Below are 20,514 nucleotides of genomic sequence, written 5' to 3'. Positions count from 1 at the left end.
AATCCAACTCCCTTTGCCAACTATGAGAACACAGCATATCAGGCAGTTCCTGAAAGATGAATGCAAATTCAGCACTGTTTCAAAGCCAGGAAATGGCAATCCAAGAAGTGATTCATTGACATTTTCTATACAGCCAGTGAGAGTTATATTATCTGAGCAATGAATTCTTAGCTCAAGTTCGATGTTTTAAAATTGTTATTGTCAAGGTGATGTACAGAGAGATTACAGTTACATAAGTCAGGTAATGAATACATTTCTTTTTGGACAATATCACCCCTTCCTTCCATTTGTCCCAGTTTTTGCCTCCCATCCTCACCCACAAGTTGTATAGTTCATTTTCAACATAGTGTCTAGTGAGTATCACTGCTGTATTTGTTCACCCTTTGTCCCTCCATTTCTGTACACCCCCTTTACCCTCCCTAAAGACAGATAAACTAACAAATGAGACAAAAGGTAAAGAAAACAAAAACAGCAATAAAGAAAAAAAAAACTTTGTTCCCATTTTTTTGGAATTCATTTCAATAAATATCATTTTATATAAGCATATGCATATAGTTATTGAGCCTTTATGATCCTCCTAAGAATATCCTCCTTTGTTCTCACTGTGTGATTGTCTAGAGCCCTGTATAATTTATCATGTCCAAGTGTATTTTTTAAAATTTTACTATCCAGTGTGTTTACTTGTAGATTGATAGCCATATTATAGTTACCACAAATGAAGGAAACCATACAACCTATGTTTCTTTGGGCCTGGCTTACTCTGCTTGATAAAATTTTTTCCAAGTCTTCCCATTTCCTTACTAATGGGGCAATGCCGTTCTTTCTGATAGAAACATAGAACTCCATTGTGTATATATTCCACGTTTTCTTGATCCATTCATCCATTGAGGAACATTTGGGCTGATTCTGTATCTTGGCTATGGTAAACAATACTACAGTGAACATGGTTGTGCTGGTAGCTTTATTGTGGTCTTGCCTGTGGTCTATTGAATAAAAGCCCAGGAATAGAATTGCTGGGTCATCAAATGTAATATCAAAAACTGTGCAGCTATTTCTTACACTGCTTCTGCAGGAATTAAGATTAATTCTCCTTTACCAATTTCCCAAGATCTAAGTATTAGCTAATGATCAATAAAAAAAAAGTCTCACAACTTTTGGTTCATCGAAAATTTTCCCTTTTGTAAAAGCATAAAAAGCAAGCCAACATGATTTCTAAAATACGGGAATATACATCATCATGTACTCTTCTTGCTTGATGTAGCTATGAGATTTTTCTCTGGAAGAAGGCTCCAAAACTTTAGTGTATCTTGGCCTGGTGCTATTTAGCTCATGCCTGTAATTCTAGTTATTCAAGCAGCTGAGACCTGAAAGATCTTGGTTTAAAATCAGCCCATGGAGGGGGAGGGAAAGTGGGAGAAAAACCAGAGAGGGGGGTAACAATGTTGGACAAGAAATGTACTCATCACCTTATACTGTAACCCCTCTGTACACCACCTTTACAGTAAAATCTAATTAAAAATAGCCCATAAAAAAAAGAATTGCTGGGTCATAGAGAAGCTCTATGTTTAGCCTTCTGAGGAACCTCCACACTGCTATCCAGAGTGGTTGAACAAGTTTACATTCACCAACAATGTAGTAGGGTTCCCTTTTAGACACATCCCCACCAGCAACTGTTATTGTTAGTTTTCTTGATAATGGCCATTCTAAATGGGGTAAGGTGGAATCTTAATGTTGTTTTGATTTGCACTTATTTTATGGCCAGAGATTATTCTGATGATATATGAGGTCCCACCCCACATGCCTCTGGCAGACTTAGCTGGAAATTTTGTACTTCTCCCCAGTTTACCAGGGATAGGTTTAGTCGTGAGGGTACCAGAACTCTCCTTTCCTTTCCAGTGAGCAGTACTGCAACTGTGAACTGGAAAGCGCTGCTGGCTTGAGGGCAGAGGAGAGTTACAGAAGCCATCAAATATTTTAAAACTTATTTATTGTCAAAGTAATATACAGAGTGATTACAGTTTCATACATAAGGCAGTGAGTAGATTTCTTTTCAAACTGGTAACTTCCCTTGTTTTTCTCCTACCTTCCCCTCTCCTCAGTTCCCTCCCCATCCTCCCCCGCCTCAGTTGTACAGTTGGTTTACAGCATATTGCAGTTGCATTGGTTCACCTTTTACCCTTTGTCTCTCCATTCTGATGTTCCCCTTTCCTTCCCTAGTTCCTATAAACATATGGAACTAACCCAGATGCCCCCAATAGATCAAGAAAATATGGTACATAGACACAATGGAATTCTAAGCTTCTATCAGAAAGAATGGCATTGCCCCATTTGTAAGAAAATGGAAAGGCTTGGGAAAAAAAATCATACTAAGTGGGCTGGGAATATGGCCTAGTGGCAAGCGGGCTTGCCTCATATACATGAAGCCCTGGGTTTGATTCCTCAGCACCACATATGTAGAAAACGGTCAAAAGTGGCGCTGTAGCTCAAGTGGCAGAGTGCTAGCCTTGAGCAAAAAGAAGCCAGGGACAGTGCTTAGCTCCAGAGTCCAAGGCCCAGGACTGGGGCACACACACACACACACACACACACACACACACACACACACACACACACACACAAAATCATACTAAGTGAGCCAGATCCAAAGAAATATAAGCTATGTGGTTTCCCTCATTGGTAATTAGGATTGTCTATAAATGATTTGTCTCTAACTCAGGAACAGGGTGAAGATTAATAGTCTGCTGTCGATCCTGTTGTTTCACAGTTTGAAAGCTTGTTATGTGCGAATGGTAGTACTGATTTATGGCTTTACAACACTTCATCCCTGGCACCAATATTCCATTCTAGTATCCCCTGGGGAGGGGTTGCTTCTGTGATATTACTCAATTCCCTTGACATCAATTCTCACCTGAGAGCAGGAAACACAGTCCACCCTGGAATATGCTAGAATTCAAAGAGATGACAGCCTCCCTTCTCCGTTAGAGAAACAGAAGAACACTTGTGTGGAGAAAATGTAACATTTGCATTTATAAATGACACACTTTTATATCCTATTAACTACGTCAATCAATGTTTATCAAGGACTTGTGTGCAGATGCCATGACATCGAATAAATTGCAGTCTCCACAGCTGGGAACGTGGCCTAGTGGTAGATTGCTCACCTAGCATGCATGAAACCCTGGGCTTGATTCCTCAGCATCACATAAACAGAAAAAGCCAGAAGTTATGCTGTGGCTCAAGTGGTAGAGTGCTAGCCTTGAGTAAACGTTCAGGGATAGTGCCCAGGCCCTGAGTTCAAGCCCCAGGAAGCAAAAAAAAAAGGAAATGTAGTCTCCTCCGAAAAAAACATGTAATATATATGTGTGTGTATGACATATATTGTATATTGTAATATTTTATAATTATATAATATGTTATGCACATGCTATTAATATATTATATATAATTAAAGTGAAAGGAGCTAAAGGTATGGGTCAAGTGGCAGGTCAGGAGAGGTCTTCAGTTCAATCCCAAGTACAAGAAAAAAAGAAATAAAGGGAGGAAGAAGAGGAAAGAAGGCAGGCAAGGAAGGAGGGAAGAAGGAAGACAAGGAGGGAAAAGGGGAAGGGAGGAAGGGAGGGAAAAATAGAAGGAATGAAGATAGAAGAAATGAAGGGAGAGGGGAAGAAAGAAAGGAAAGAAGGAATGAAGGAAGGGAGGGAGGGAAACAAAACCTTGTTTTGATAACAATGACTAAGTAGGTAACTTCTACCCATTTTGCTTTACTTCTGTTCATTTATTTCTACCTATAACTTGTTCCCCCAAAGTTTTTTATAGCTTCCCAGGAGAAAATATAATACAACAAATTAGTGTCTCAGGAAACCCAAATTAGCCAAGGAGTCTTGGGAGACACACTGGAGGTGAGGGAAATAAGCACAAGTAGGAATTAATTAAGTGACCAATGGAAAGGGGATTGCCAGGTACCTCCTATCTAGTTGGAGTTGCGAGACTCTGAGGAGCAGCTAAGGAGGCAGTGAGAAAGGAGTTGGCATATTATGTGATTCCTATGCATCAGTTCCAGTTCTAAACCTTTCATATGTATAAACACAGCTTTAGAAACGCTGTGATGTCCATGATATTATTTTCCCATTCTAATAATCAGTCAACTGAGGAACAGAAGATTAAGAATTGTCACTGTAGAGAAAACAGAACTTGAACCTCAAAGCCTTAAACTCTATGTGTGTCAGAGATAGATTAAATAGAGCCTTTAAGGGCCAGGTAAACATTTTAGACTTCACTCTACATTTGATGGAAAGCTAGAGAAAGAGAGGAGAAGGCAATGAGCACTATGAGGTGAGAGGAGGCAGATGCTGCTCACTCAACTCTAAGGAATTAAAGACAACTCCAGAAATTTCTCAGAAAGTCAGAGTCGAATAACAGTGACCAAATTCTATTTTTCCTGAACATAAAATGTTCTAAAGAGAACTAAAAATTCATGATTATGTCTTAAGACTGAGGAGGGGGAGAATTCTGGAGAAGCAAATTAATGATACTTTTAGAATAAATTTTAAGACAGCAAATGAAAGATACAGAGCACTCTTGATCATAATTCTTTCAGTAAACAGCAAGAGGGAAAAGGGCAATAAATTAGAATGCAGTGTGCAGGAAAACGTACTGGCGATGTTATTTTGATACTATATGTTTATGGAGGTAAGGAAGACAAGTTAACAGAGCCATAAATGCCATAAAAGAGGACGGATAGCTGCTGAGCATGGGTGCCATGTGGAAGGAAGGAATATCTAGAAAATACCTAGCACATTCCGCTGACCCTCAAGAGTCATATATATGTTCAATAAATACAAAGTAGCAATGTGATTTCTATACACTTGCCCACTTCAAATTAATTGGAATAGAATATAAAATGACCAAGTATAGAAAGTAGTGTGCTTACAGGTGAGAAAGCACTGGCAAAAGTTACATTGTTGCACAAGCACAGGATATATTGGGGGAAGGTAATGTCCAAAAGTTTGAGAAACAATGTCACACTAGTTGATTCTTCATATTTGCCTGTCCACACCACAAAGAATAGTGCAACTCCACAGATGTAATATTTATAGATGTGGAGACAACGTAACTCCAGTTAATGAAGAGATCCTCAACATTAAGTGACATGACCTTGATGGTTTGGGATTGGTCATGGTGGGAGAATTTACACCAGTGGAATTGGCCACACTACAAATCTCTTTCCCCATTCATACTCCTGCCCCAAGAAACAGTTGGTTAAAAACTGACCTCCATACTATTACCTAGTCTCAAGACTGTTTCATCAAATACTGATGATGATGATACTGATAATGATGATGATGACGCATCCAAGACAAATATTCAGCCCACAATTGGCTCTGGAAAAGTACACAGGGGCACACATTCTTCACTGTGAAAGAGTTGTGGAGCTTGTTTAACGAAAGATACCCTATTGGCATCCAGAAAATGTAAAAACTCTAGAACTCAGTTTCAGTTCCTTGCCATGCATTGCATAAATCTGAAAATGAGTAAATGTGTCATTTCTGGATTGTATGCAATGTAAGAGTTTAAGAGAACTTTTTTGTCTGAGGATACAGCTGGAGGGGGAGGGGGTTAAGGATGTGTTTCCTCCTACCATTAATTTACAGACTCATCTAATGCAAGAATCGCTAAAACTTGCTCAGGAATTTTAAACTATTCTACTTTTGAAGGCTGTTCTAATTTAAATTTCTTCATCTTCAGCTTTCTATTAAGAGCATATTGCTGTTTCTCCACAGTAGATATATGTGTTAACTACAGAGTATGATTTAATGTACTATATGTATTTATGTATATATATATACATACATAAAAAACATTTTATTGTTTGTGATGTCTCTTCCTAGACAGGTCTAACTGGAATGATACAAAACAATGCATGCTAAATTCTTTCTGTTCCCTTACTGCTAACACACACACACACACACACACACACACACACACACACACACACCACAGGTACTCAGGAAGAAGGATGGAAGTCTGAGGCTAGCCACGGGCAGAATCACGAGATCCTACAGAACCGAAAAAGTTAGGGATGTGGATCAAGCGGCAAAGCACCTGTATCTGCTGGCAAGCACAGGACCTTTGTTCAAACCCCAGCACTGCAAATACACAGACAGATGAACAAAACATACTTTGGTAAAGTATAAATAGAAAATGTGGGAAAGCACTATCATTGCTACATACAGATATAATTGTAGGTTTTTTCCCCTTCCTTTTCCTTTGGTGGAACTGTGGGCCTTAAGCTTGCTAGGCTGTTGCTCTACCATTTGAGCTTTGCCACCAGCCCTTTTTGCTGTAGTTCTTTTTGAGAGATGAGCTGTCATATTTATTCCTGGCCTGTCTGGGACCATGGTCTTCCTATTCACGTGTCTTACACAGCTGGGATAACAGCTATATGCCATCACACCCAGCTATTGGTTGAGATGAGGTCATGATAACTTTTTTTTTCTTTTTTGCTCAAGCTGGCCTCAGAATACCCAAACTATTTCTTAAGCAACCTTGATTACAGGCATGGGCCATCATCTTCAGTCTATACTTTCAAATGCTATGTATTTACAAAGACAAATTCCTAATAGAAGTATTTTCTGTAGAATCTCCTGTGCTTTACAAATAAATGTGTATAAGATTAAGCACTCAGACACAGACTACATCTCGGAATCCCAGCCTGAGCCCAAACTTGGTGATGCGTTGGAACAAATAGGAGGGAACCAAATCCCCTGCCTCAGCCCTCCGCTCAGCTTCACTCTCACAGATTCCCGAGTGAGGAACATCTTTTCGCAGCCCCCAGCCCATGAGCTCCATGGAAGGAGCCTCTGCGGGGCTTTCCTCATGATTACCACCCCAGCATCTGGTAGAGTATGTGCTACTGATACAGAACAGACTCACCCTAAAGATTAATTAGGGGAAAGGGGGTAGTGGAAAAAGACAGAAGGAATTTCTTTCCAGAGGTCTTTCAGAATGAGGGAGTAGACACTCTGACAAGAGGACTAAAGTATTCAAGCTTGGCCAATCAGCACCCCTGAGATTCAGCAGACAGAAGGACGTTAGGGTCAACCACTCAGACTGCATGTGGCCCTGGTCCTGGGAAGAGTCCTTCAAGCAAGGCCAGAGCCCTTATGACCACAATCCTATGAACAAACCCCAGGAAAACCTGGTGGCGCAGCCTAGGGACCTGCATAGCTCAAGAGTGAGCCCATCAGGATGCACCAGCCTGGCCTGGCACCTGCATAGCCAGCAGACTCGGGCAGAGAGATGGTGCCACCCCCACGGGGCCATGGGTCAAAGCATGTGGAAACCTCTCAGGCAGCACTGAGGTCACCGGGCAGGGAGAGAAAAGGACTGATGTGTGGCTCAAGGAAATGCTGAGCTTATAGGAAGCAACCCTGATCCCACCACAACAAGAACCCATGAATATACCTGAAAACAGGGGGCTGGTGTCCTAAAAGAGCATTGCAAGCAGAGCTTGAGTGGAATGATGTTCCCATAGATCAACAGAAGCAAAATGACCGAGAGTGTTTGCAGCTTATGCAGGCAACCTAAAACAAGAATAACTTTGCTCTTGAGAAGCTAGTGATCTCCTCCTTTCATTTGCACTGGGGCCGAGGAGAGCTTTTTGTGGCTGAATGATCACGTGCAAAGCGAGGCTTGGTGTTCTAAACAAATGCAGGCCCCATCATTTGTATTTCCCTTATTTGGATCAGTCTCTCTAAAATACAGATTTCAAAACATATCCCACAACTCTCAAGTGTCTCATTTTACATGCTCAGCTATTCACGATTTTTTTTTTGCCTGCTTAGGAGAAAAGGAACAATCTTATAACACATTGTGAAAATCGCTAAGCTGATCAAATGGAGCCATAACTGAAGACTTTTATATTTGATAGCATCTTATGTTCTTTGTCCACTGGCTTAGTACTCACCTCTCTGGACAGTTCTTGGTCCACCGCACACAGCTCATCTAATCCTGACAACTGGCATTTGATTAAAAGCTACAAACCACTCAGGAGACTGATATGTGAGGATGGAGGTTCGAAGCCAGCCTGAGCAAGAAAGTCTATGAGATTCTTATCTGCAATCAATCACCAAAAAGCTGCACCAGAAGTGAAGCTCTAGATCAAGTGCTAGAGGACTAGCCTTGAGCAAAGAAGCGAAGGGACAGTGTCAAGCCCCTAAGTTCAAGTTCCAAAACTTCCCTCTTCACAGCAAAGGGAGGGAAAGGAAGGAAATCTCTCCCTTCTGGGCCTGCTGTTGAACACAGTGTTCCTCATATTCGTCCCAGAGCACATTGCAAAACAACACATTATGGAAACCCAATTCACCCTGTGCTTATATTGTACCATAAGCTATTTCTTAAAAAGAAACAAAGAGGAACTCAAAGTGCCATTCATTTTATTCTGGAACACAAAAGAGACCCTCCCCCTCTCTTCTCCTTTCCACCACGAATGGTATCTTTCACATAGTATTTGGTTAAGGCACAGTTAGGTATATATTCAAAAACTCTAAAGCTAAATACCTTTTTGAATTTGCATTTATCTTGATATTTTGTCATGGCTCCTAATAATCCCTGTAAACAGCAGATGGATGTCAGGATTCTCTCTCTCTCTCTCTCTCTCTCTCTCTCTCTCTCTCTCTGTGTGTGTGTGTGTGTGTGTGTGTGTGTGTGTGTGTGTGTGTGTGAGTGTCTGTGGTATTAGGGTTTGAACTCAGGGCCTTTCACTTGCTAAGCAAGCGCTCTACCAACTGAGCCACATCTCCATCTATGACAGAGTCAAACCTAGCTTCCTTAATGTATATAAAACTAATGAAGGGCTGGGAATGTGGCTTAATGGTAGAGTGCTTGCCTAGCATGCATGAAGCTCTGGGACTGATTCCTCACCACCACATAAACAGGAAAAGCCAAAAGTGGTGGTGTGGCTCAAGAGATAGAGTGCTAGCCATGAGCAAAAAGAAGCCAGGGACAGTGCTCAGGCCCTGAGTTCAAGCCCCAGGACTGGCAAAAATAAATAAAACTAATAAATCCTTAGTTGTTTTTTTAAAGGGGGGAGGGGGAGAAAGAAATATACCAATAGGAAAATGGATCAAAATCATAAATGTTTGGTTTTGTAATAAATACATATTGGAAGCTGGGCATGCTGGTGCCTGTCTGTGACCCAGTTCAGAAGCCTGAAGCTAGCCTAGGTGACATAGTGAGACCTGTCTCCAAAACTTTAAAAACAAATCAAAAAGTACAAAGCACCAGTAAAACTATGAAAAAAATTTAAAGCAACCACTATTTTTTTTCTTAAAAAAAGGCATAGTACTTGTCTAGGATAGTCCTAGCAGAGGAGCACAATAGCTCAATAGCAATGTATGTATGATCACATAAGCTGATGCTAAGCAAAATTAACTACAAGATTTGGAAATAAGTGCTTTATCTTTGTTGTTGTTATTTTCAACGTGCCATGGGAAATTATGCCTTTTTCTTTTGCCTTTCTTCCCCATGGTTTTACTCCTGATGTCACTGTAACTGACTTAGGTACACTGGGTAGTGTATGTACATTTATCGGAACTAGGAAAGGGGAAGGGAACATCAGAATGGAGAGACAAAGGATAAAAGGTGAACCAGCAGCCCCACTTTTGGGTATCTATCCAAAAGACCACAAACAAAATCACAGTAATGCCACCAGCACAACAATGTTCATCGCAGCACAATTTGTCATAGCGAGAATCTGGAACCAACCCAGATGCCCCTCAGTAGACGAATGGATCAGGAAAATGTGGTACATATACACAATGGAATTTTATGCCTCTATCAAAAAGAATGACATTGCCCCATTTGTAAGGAAATGGAAGGACTTGGAAAAAATTATACTAAGTGAAGTGAGCCAGACCCAAAGAAACATGGACTCTATGGTCTCCCTTATTTGGAATAATTAATAATGGTTTAGGCAATTCATAACAGAGCATCACAAGGCCCAATAGCTATACCCTTATGAACACATAAGATGATGCTAAGAGAAATGAAATCCATGTTGTGGAAACAATTGTTATATCACAGTTGTAACTACTTTCAACATCCTATGTTTATCTGTAGCTTCTATTATTGCTGATGTTCTTGTATCACCTTCCTGTGGTTGTACCTACACTATCGCTGTAATCTTATCTGAGTATATTGGAAACAGTGTTTATGGGTATTGGAAGTAGGACATTCAAAGGGAATACCACATTTGAGAGACACAGGGTAAAAAAAGAGAAACAACTACAAAAGCAATACTTACAAAAATGTTTGGTGTAAGTGAACTGAACACCTGGGGGGGGAAGGGAAGGGGGGGAGGGAGGGGGGTATGAGGGACAAGGTAACAAACAGTACAAGAAATGTATCCAATGCCTAAGGTATGAAACTGTAACCTCTATGTACATCAGTTTTATAATAAAAACTTTAAAAAAAAAAAAAGGTGAACCAATGCAACCACAATACTAACCAGACAATATGCTGTAAACCAATTGTACAACTAGGGGAGGGTGGGGAGGGAGTCTGGGAGGGGGGAAGTGGGACAAAAACCAAGGAGGAGGTGACACTTTTGATGAGAAATGTCCTCACTGCCTTGAGTCTGAAACTGTAACCCCTTGACAATAAGTAAATACATTTAAATTTTGTTTAAAAAGCATATTAAGAAAGTAATACAATACTATTTTTGACTATGAGATTGACAAAGATCACATGAAATAAACCATGAGGTGGAAGGAAGGCGACGGGCCCTATTTTGGAGGAGAAGAAATGAGAGCATTCTTGGGAGGAAGCCATGTCCAAACCTTAAAATCTTCCGCACTAAGCCAGAAAAGCTGCCACGGAGATCCCTTTTGCACTTGGCCCGCGCGTCTGGGTATTAAAGACACTGCACAGAAGGAACTGGCCGGGGGCCCTGGTGAGCAGAGAGAGGCGAGCGCCTCAACCCTGCCAAGCCTGCACTGGCACACGCGCTGAGGCCACAGAAGAAGCCACCTCCCGTGCGCAGCGCTGAGGCGCCCCCCTCAAATAGCCTGCTGACCTCATCCCCGTTGAGGGGGCTCGCCAGGGGTCACGCCCCATCACCCCCTCGTGACACCCCTCTATAGCTCCCTGCATGAACGGCCAGCCCGTGGCTGCACAGTTGCCAAGGAGGCTGGCACCCGCAGGTGCCCCGGGTCTTCTGAGGACACTGTGCAGTCATCATCCTGATATCATTCGGCTCTCGGCCAGCAGCGCCTAACTCTCTCCATCCCCACGGCTTCCCGAGTTGGTTCTGGCTTCCCCTGTACAGCTCAGGGTCCCTTCACACATGCATGCTCCACTCAGGGAGCTCTCCCCCACGCCCCCTCCCCAAGTCACGCATGCACCGCCTTCCCTATTCCAGCCATATCCCTGGCTTTTCTAACTGGAGAACGCAAGAGTTGGTCAACAATGGAGCTTTGGCCACATATATCACGTGATCCATTAATAGGATGCAATACTAGTCAGCCAATAAAAGTAACATAAATGATACAATAACGAGAATGATTCTTATGATATATGGTTAAGGAAAAGCTTGAAGTTTGCTTTCGTGTGTGCGCGTGTGTTGGTCCTGGAACAAGACCTTTGCACAAAAATCAATAGTGCTGGTGGCTCCCAACTGTAAGCCTTGCTACTCAGGTGGCTGAGATTAGAGGATCGCAGTTCAAAAATCAAGGCTAGGCAGGAGAATCTGTGAGGCTCTTATTTCCAATGAACCACCCCAAAATTGGAAGTGGAGCTGTGTCTCAAAGTGGCAGAGTATTTGCCTTGAGCACAAAAGCTCAGGGATAGCCTCCAGACCCCGAGTTCAAGCTCCATGACTGACAAAAAGTAAACAAACAAACAAACCAGGCATGGTGGTACACATGTGTAATCCCAGCTACGTGGGAAGACAAGATAGGAAGATCTCAGGCTGAGGCCAGCCAAGACAAAAATCATGAGAGCCTATCTGAAAATCAAAGCAAGGAAGAAAAAAAAAAAAAGAGCTGGGGCTTGGCTGAAGTGACAGAGAGTCCTAAGTGTGAGATCCTGAGTTCAAACCTAAAAACTAGTTTTCAAAAGACTGAATTTTGAAAAGGTTGCCTTTCTCATCAGTGTTGTGCTTTAAACTCCCATGGAACCCCACCCACTGCACAGAAGGAATTAGCCCAGAGCACCAGGGATCAGACAGGGGGTTGTTCTGCCTCTAGGAGGCGCCATCATGTGTCCCAGGAAGCTAGGCCTGAAATGATAGAATTGACAGTGCCCTGAAAACAGGTACAGCCTTCAGCTCGTAAAGAGGTCCTAGACTGATGGCTTTCAAACTGTTCGCAACAGAACCTTCTTTTGCTCCAGACAAAATCTTACATAAAATAAATGCTAGCCAAACAAGAATTGTGTTGCCCTGGTTGAAAGAGATGAGAAGGAGACCACATGGCTAAGAAAAAGCAACTGGACAACGTTCTAACATTGTCTTCTCAAGACTGGCTTCTTTGAAGTCATATTCCATTTCTTAGAGTCAATATCTCTACTCAGTCCAAGCTAGCCTCCCTTTAAAACTCTTGCCACAAGCAAAAATTAACTGTCATAAACTTTTTTAAAAGAATTTTTCATTTGGACATAAATTGTAAATGAACATGGAAAATCTAGTCTCCTAGATTTGGAGATTCTCACCTCTCCCCAGCTTCAGACAAATGCATTTGTGGGGGCAGTTGGAAGTTGGAAGAGCTTTTCCTCAGCAGGTAGCCCTTGCTGCCATCTTAGCTACCTGTCACCTGTGCTATACTATACCTAACAACCCTTCATCTCTCACCCAAGGTCCAAATGGAACCTCTATCTCCTTTTTCAGTCTGGGAAGTGAGACTGACTGGCAGGGTAATGATAGTTGGCCCATGCATGACTAATCAGGCAGGCAATGATAGCAATGCCTGTTGTTAAAAAGAACAGCAAAGTCTTACTAGCTCACAGTAACTCCAGCACACAAACATTACAAATCAATACACATCCTACCACATGAAATGAAAGCTGAAAAAAATTAGGACTGAATAAACACAATAGCCAATAAAGAAAACATTCTTATGAGTATTTTCCCACCTTGGAGGAATGTTGCACATGTTGATTTTATTAATGTGATCTTCAGCTCCTTTTATAATCCATAATTAGAAATATATCATTTTCTAGGACACAGATGTAAGAGCTGTATCAATTCTTACAGTAAGATATCCAAGCAGAACTCCATGCCTCCCCCTACCCCCTTTCGTTTTATGTTGTTTCTGGGGCTAGAATTCAGGGCCAGGCTGTTGTTGTCCCTGAGCTTTTTACATCAAAGCAAGTTCTCTACCACTTGAGGCACACCAACACTTCCAGCTTTTGGAGATAAAGAGTGTAGAAACATTTCTTCCTGAGCTAGCTTTGAATCACAACCCTCAGATCGCAGCTTCCTGAGTAGCTAAGATTATAAATGTGACCCCCAGCACCTGCTCCCCCCCGCCATTTTTTAAATTTTTGAAACAAGGTCTCCCTGTATATGCCAGGCTTGGTCTTGAACTCCCAATCTTTCTGTCTCAGATTTACGAGTGCTGGGATTAAAGGTGGGCACCACTATGGTCAAGTCAAAACCAAAATCTTTATTAAGGTATTTGATTTTCTTGCTAGGGTAAGCAATGGAGTTACTGGCAGTAAGTATTTGTTAGCTTTCTTAATTTATCAGTACTACCAAAAGGCAAATAAGAATGATTATCAGAGTAAGCTTAAAACAGTTATATTTGGATAGCTTCATGTTTGATCCATCAGCAAAGTTAGCTCTAAGAAAAGGTGTCAGGAAACAGGCAACAGAGAGGTAGAAAGGGAAAAGATAGATGCAGCTTTTAAAAATATATTTAAAAGAATACTTACGCTTTTGGCTCCCTCTAAGAGGGTATATCCTGACTTTTTCGATAATATCAACAAGGATCAAGGATAAGATGACTAGAGAAACTGGCAGGTCAGGTAAGGAATCAGGTAATAAATCTACAGTGGAGCCATTGACGTTCTTTTGAACCTGTTTGTAGAGAACCATTTAAACTCATTAAGTTTTTATACTTTGTTCATTGAAAATTTCCCTTAACAATGTGCATAATTCTAATTTGATCATAGGCGCATTTGTTAGCGACATCCAAAGCCTAGTCTGTAGCTTCTCAAGTTCTCAACTTCGCAAGATTGTTGAGTCTTTTGTAAGGATGTAATAAGAATTCCCATAAGTAGATGAATTTCCGTATAACATTCATCACATTAATGGTGAAAAACTGGAAAGTATCCCTCTGAGGTAAGAGTAAGACAACGATGCCACCGTGACGTTGCCTAATCAACATTGTATGGGAGAAAGAAATACACAGAGCAAGTACTGAAAAGAAAGAAAATCAAAATATCATTATGTATGAACTACATGATTGTATATGGAGAGAACCTCTCCTATGGATGAGTTATTGTAAAATACCGACATAATTAGAAAATAAAATTCTGTGAAAATGATACCATTCAATGCATCCTTAATCAATATTTACATGGCAGATTCTAAAATTTATGTGGAAATACAAAAGAAAAGAACCACTAGAAGGAAATAAGACAATTTGGTTACACACCCAATGATTACCAAGCTCTGAGAATGAAGATAGGGAGTTGTCTGGTTAGCACAAGGAGGTAAAACAAGATAATGAAACAGCAGAAAGCCCAGGTACAGATTATAGATAAGCACACCCAACTCACGGCAAAGGTAAAACCACAGGCAAATACAGCCAGAACAGACTTTAAAAACATTAAATGGTGTTTACCCCATTGGATGTTAATCAAAAAAAAAAAGAAACATAAAACTTGGCTCTCAATTGAAAAATACATTCAAAAATCAGTTCCAGATAGACTCAGTCTAAACAGAATAGAAAATAACATAACCTCCAAATTGTATGTGTAGGTATTTAGCCAATTGGAATACATGTACATGTGCACACAAGACATGCTCAAACCTGTTCCAGTGGGGTTATTTGTAACAGCCAAAATTGGACATCAAGAATAGAACTAACAAAGTGCTGGTATCTCATGGCTGTAATCCTAGCTACTCAGGAAGCTGAGGTCTGAGGATCACAATTCAGGGGCAGCCTAGGGAGACAAACCTGAGAGACTCTTACCCCCAATTAACCAGCAAAAAGTCAGAAAAGAGTACAGGAATGTACTTTTTATCTGACTTATGTAACAATAACCCCTCTGTGCATCACCTTTACAATATAAATAAATAAACTAAAAATATAAAAATACATAAATAAAACCTAAGAAAGTCATAACAGGGGGTATGACTCAAGTAGTAAAGCATCAGTTATGAGTGAAAACACCAAATGAGAGTGCAAGGGTTTGAGTTCAAACCTCAGCACTGACACAAATAAATAAATAAATAAAGGACTGAGACTATGGCTCGCAAGTGTCAGGGTGCCTGCTTAGCAAGTGTCAGGCCTTGAGTTCAAAACCTATGACTACCCCCCCCCAAAAGAAAGAAAGAAAGAAAGAAAGAAAGAAAGAAAGAAAGAAAGAAAGAAAGAAAGAAAGAACAAATAAATTGTGACATCAAGCTGGGCAGAGCTCATGATATCGGCTTAAAGATAGAGCATGTGCTTTTCATGAAGGAAGCTCTGGGTTTGATTCCCCCATAATTTATAAATTCTTCAAGAAACTGAAATACTTGACCGCCATGAAAATGGATGATTTTCATCTACATACTAAAGCATGAACGATGCTCATGGTAATTTTTTAAGTAAGCCAACTATAAGCCACTTCACAGATAAATAAAATCCGAAAGTTTGTTTGCCTTTTTTTGAGTGGTAGAAGCTACCTTTGGGGACGAGGGTAGCAGTTACTATTAAGAGCACACAGGGAGCTGGATGAGGTGTATTTCTTGACATCAGCCATGTTTGTCCAGAAACTTGCTTGGTGATCTTCCACTGGTATTATATATTTATACTTTTTGGATTCTTTTGTTTGTATGTCTCATTTCAATGGCAATTTAAGAAAAAGAGGGAAGAAAAATCTGTAATGGGTTTAAAACTCCAGATATAGCCTCATTTCAAAATGGTAAGCATTGAGAGATTGCAAACTGACTTTTTTAAGTTCTTGGAAACCTCCCACAATATTTGCCTTCCTATTTGTCAGCATTTTTCAAATTAATAAAAATCATAAGAGTAGACCTGGTGGTGCAGGCCTATAACCCTACCACTTAGGAGGCAGAAGAGAGAGGACTATGAATTTGAGGCCAGGTTTGCTACATAGCAAGTTCTAGGCCAGCCAGAACTATGTACTAAGACTGTGTGTCAAAAAAAATAGTATTCTTTTTTGACTGTCATGGATAATCAAGTTCCCACAGCTATAGTAGAGTCACTTGGAAGCCATATTTCATCAACACAGTAGGTTATTTCCAAGTAAATGCCACATCCCCAGCACTTGTCTTAGCATGGGAGAGGTTGTTCCTTTGAACTTTGTTATATTCCATTTAGAAACAAGAAAAAAAAATCACACGAAGCCTCAAGTTAGTAAGAAAGAATAAGTATTGTGGATCAACTTTCAAATTCCTTACTTTAAAAAAAAAAGTGTTTCCAAATAGCATTCCTGCCTCTGGCACACAAAGCCAACAGTACTTAATTCTCTGTGTAACTGAGTGCTGTATGAGCAGCGATGCATCACTGGTCTTCGTCCTTCCAAACGCCTGTCTCACAGTTTGGAAGAAGAATGGATGAAGTCAACTTCAACAGGGGCTTTGGGAGTGTGGTCCTCGCTCAAATTCCAGTACGCAAGCTTCTAAGACCTCCCAATCTTGAGGAAGAAATGAGAACTCCATACCTCGGTCACGGCTATCGAGAAGCTGAAGCTCGGAAGGGTGGTGAGGATGACACACATCAGCAGCACGGGTCTCCTGGCAGAGAAGAAAAAAATAAGCAACAGCCAGCAGGGCCCACGTCCCCAGTTCCGGTGCCATCTGCTAATGCTGCAAGTTCTTATTCTATTCATCTCTACATGCTTCCCTTTTCCCATTTCCCAAATTCGAGTATGTCCGAGAAGCATGTGCAAATAAATCTTTTTTTTTCCTCTGATGTACTTTCTTTCATGAAGGATTTCTAGAGAATCCAAGTAATTAGAAACTTACAAGACTGCTAAAAGTGCTGAAATCTAAGACAAGTGACATTCACTACTCCCATAGTTCATTATCTATAGAGTCCTACTAAAGACATAGGGCTCTGGTGAGAAATTGTAAAAGAAGAAGAAAAGATCACAACTTTCTTAAGCTACAGAGTATACTATATTGTAAAATTCATTTTCATGTATGCACTGGCCTATATATGAAACTGTAACCCTCTTTGACAATAAAATGAAAATAAATTGGTTTTCACAAAAACATACTAAAAGGTGATAAAACGATTGAACACTCAAATCACCTACGGGGGGGGGAATGTTAAGATCACTTAAAAATATTTGGACAACTTTTACTTGAGCCTAAAAGTATCACAAATACATGACTTTTAATTTTTCTTTTTTTTTCTTTTTTCAAGTAAAATCTCACTAAACAACCCAGGGTAGTCTCAAATCATGATCTTCCTGCTTCAATCTCCAGAGTTCTGGGATTACGTGTGGCACTATGCCTGGTCAAAAATGACATGATTTTTGAGCTTGGTTTTAGACCATTTCTTAAAATTTAAACCATCAATCCATTAGCTGGTGATTGAGATACAATATAAATATATTTCTATCTTATGGTTAGGAAAACAAAGTATGGTTAGCTTTATTCATCTATGGGAACACAAGAAACCCAAAGCTTCTCTAAAATGAAATATTTACTTCTTTCCTTAAATGCACATTACATTAAGTTTAATCATGTATACAGCTGCTTTCAAATTGTTAACAATTTTCCTCCAGTTCTTTCATTCCTCCCCTATCCAAGCCTCTTCTTAGATACATTAGCAGGAGTGACTGACGCTCTCTTAACAGACCCAACATGACTTGGCTAACACCAGTTAAAATAATATTTATGCTCTGTAACTTTGCTTCTTTTTCCTAGTCCAGGTCTCCATTGTTACAGCCCAAGGTCCTACGCAGCATTGGCTCAAGCACCCACACTGTCCTCTTCCGCTCAGCTTGACCTCTGAAAGCAAGGGTGCCCAGTGATTGACTGTTCCTAGACTACTTCCGCCACATTAACTCTCTGAATGATCTCATCCACTCCTAAGGCTGTAAATCTGTCATAACTGCCAAATATCAACGTTGGCCTTTCCCCTGATCTCTGGACTTGTGCACACAATGGTTTGATATCTCCACTGGATGTCAAAGAGGTGATTCAGACTTAGCAGGTCCTCCCCCATACCCGTTCTGCTCCATCTGTGTTGGATAAGCCACCCAATCTCATTACGAAACTCAAGCCATACCTTGCAAATGCTCACCCTTAGCATTTGCTAACTGGATTCCTGTCAGTGTCTCTGTTCTTCCCTAGCAACATTTTCACCACATTTTAATAACTGAAGTCCTATGTTTTAATGTGATACATGTGTTGTAACTGCTCTGGCATAGAAATCTCTGATGCCGGGTAACTGGGAAATGGCAGGAGAAAGCATTTGATAGGCACAGAGCTTTCATTACAGAAGTTGCTTTGTGGCTAGATGGTAGTGACAGTAGTACATAATGGGAATGTACTTAATACCCCAGAGATGTCCATAAATAGTTAAGAGTGAATATTTAAATATAATTTTTGAAACTCTCCAATAGATGTGCCAATATGCTTCATAAAATAAGAATTTATTACTCTTGCTTACATGTTCTTCAGGAAATGTCTGGCTCCTTGTTGACATCTGTTCCTCCCACCTTCAGCTCTTATGACTGCTAGAATCCTGTTCATTATTTCTTTGTAAACTACTTGTCCCCTTCCTATTCCTTCATCCCCATTGTAAATCCCTGAGAAGTGGAGACTGCCTTTCCATTTCATCTTTATCTCCAACAGACAAAATACTATTCTTGTATCCTTTTTTTTTAATGTAACGAACCTTCTAGGAATCAAGTGAATCTATAGAGCCTTGAAGGATAAAACTTAAATGAGCAAAGTACAATATGCAGACTTAACCAAATTATATTGAAATTGTCCAAAACCTTTTCTCTTCTTTTTCTTTTTTAGTGGCAGTCCTGGGGCTTGAACTCAGGGCCTAGGCACTGTTCCTAAGTTTTTTGCACCCTTTCACTTGAATAGCAAATGTAGAATAGCACACTATCACTTGAGCCATAGCTTCACTTCTGGCTTTTTCACTGAAGATAAGAATCAGATGGACTTTGCTGCCTTGATCCATGATCCTCAGCTCTCAGCCTCCTAAGTAGCTAGTGTGAGCTAAGAGTGCTGACTGTCTAAATTATTTTTAAAGTCTTTTTAAAAAATAGACCTATATAAACCTACGTTTATAATTATACTTATCATATAATTATAATTATGTAAACAAAATTTTATGCAATAACATGTGTGCCTATGAACACATTTTCCCGCTTTGGAGGATTGAAGACTCCAAAGGAGGAAATTGTAACCACTGATAATTTCAAGGTAATGAAGTTCATAAACCTTATTCTGAAGTTTCTGCTATATCTGTTCTATGACATGTATAAAAGAGCTGTGTCAACAAATCCATACTAATTGTCAATAGTTTATGCAATAAAGTAGCAGGTGCTACTCAATACTTCTGCACTCTGTTTACCAAATTCATATTGGGGGAAAGTGTTAGCTTTGAACTCAAGAGTAATTAACATACATATGAACATTGTGTCTTATCCAAATTCAAGATGCTAAAAGAAATGCCTAGCATTTCTAGTACTAATCAACTAAACAGTTAATAAACACCAACCCAAGACTGTGTTTTATTTAACCTATGTTTGAAGCTCTTGACTTAACTTCTAGGACTTGCTAGAGTATATTACTGAGATTGATGAATTCAAAGATGTTTTGAAATCCCAACCTTTGTAACTCCAAATGTAACACTACTTAGAAAGAGGATAAAAGAATATCACAGAACAAACAAACATAATTAAAATAAAATCATTAAGGTGGATCCTGATCCAATATGACAGACTTGCCCAAGGAAAAAACAGGGAGAATGTCATGTGGTGAAGAAGGTAGAAAGCAAAGTAATATCTGGATAAGCCAAGGAATTCCACAGAGCCAAAAATCTTCAGAGGAGAAGTCACAGGTGAGGAACAGATTCTACCCTGTAGCCTTTAGAAAGAACCAATCCTGACAACACATTGCTCTCAGATAATTAGCCTGCAGAAGGTGAAACAACAATCTTACGTTGTCTCTGTCTCTCTGTTGAGGACTTGTCGCTGTGTTTGAAGGAAACAGATGTTGATGTTGCTACTAGAAGAGGGATGCTGCTGTGGATACCCAGAAAGGAAGGTGTGGCTTTGGAAGTGAAAAATAGATGTGACTGGAAGAGTTTTGAG

The 20,514-nt window shown here is 40.2% G+C and overlaps 1 protein-coding gene across 1 annotated transcript in view; it reads right to left on the bottom strand.

Annotated features, from left to right (window-relative positions):
- The window catches only part of Tmem236 (transmembrane protein 236), a 35,917-nt gene that overhangs the window by 2,702 nt on the left and 12,701 nt on the right, over positions 1 to 20,514 (bottom strand). The window contains exons 2-3 of the mRNA XM_048367788.1: positions 16,891 to 16,963; positions 13,930 to 14,074 (exon numbers count right to left, since the gene is read on the bottom strand). Of these exons, the coding sequence (XP_048223745.1) occupies positions 13,930 to 14,074; positions 16,891 to 16,963 (218 nt within the window). The remainder of the gene's footprint in view (positions 1 to 13,929; positions 14,075 to 16,890; positions 16,964 to 20,514) is intronic.

This window comes from Perognathus longimembris, chromosome 18 (assembly GCF_023159225.1).
Source record: "Perognathus longimembris pacificus isolate PPM17 chromosome 18, ASM2315922v1, whole genome shotgun sequence".
Lineage (NCBI taxonomy): Eukaryota > Metazoa > Chordata > Mammalia > Rodentia > Heteromyidae > Perognathus > Perognathus longimembris.
The sequence above is the reverse complement of the archived record's forward strand: the minus strand, read 5'-3'. Positions and strand labels throughout refer to the sequence as shown.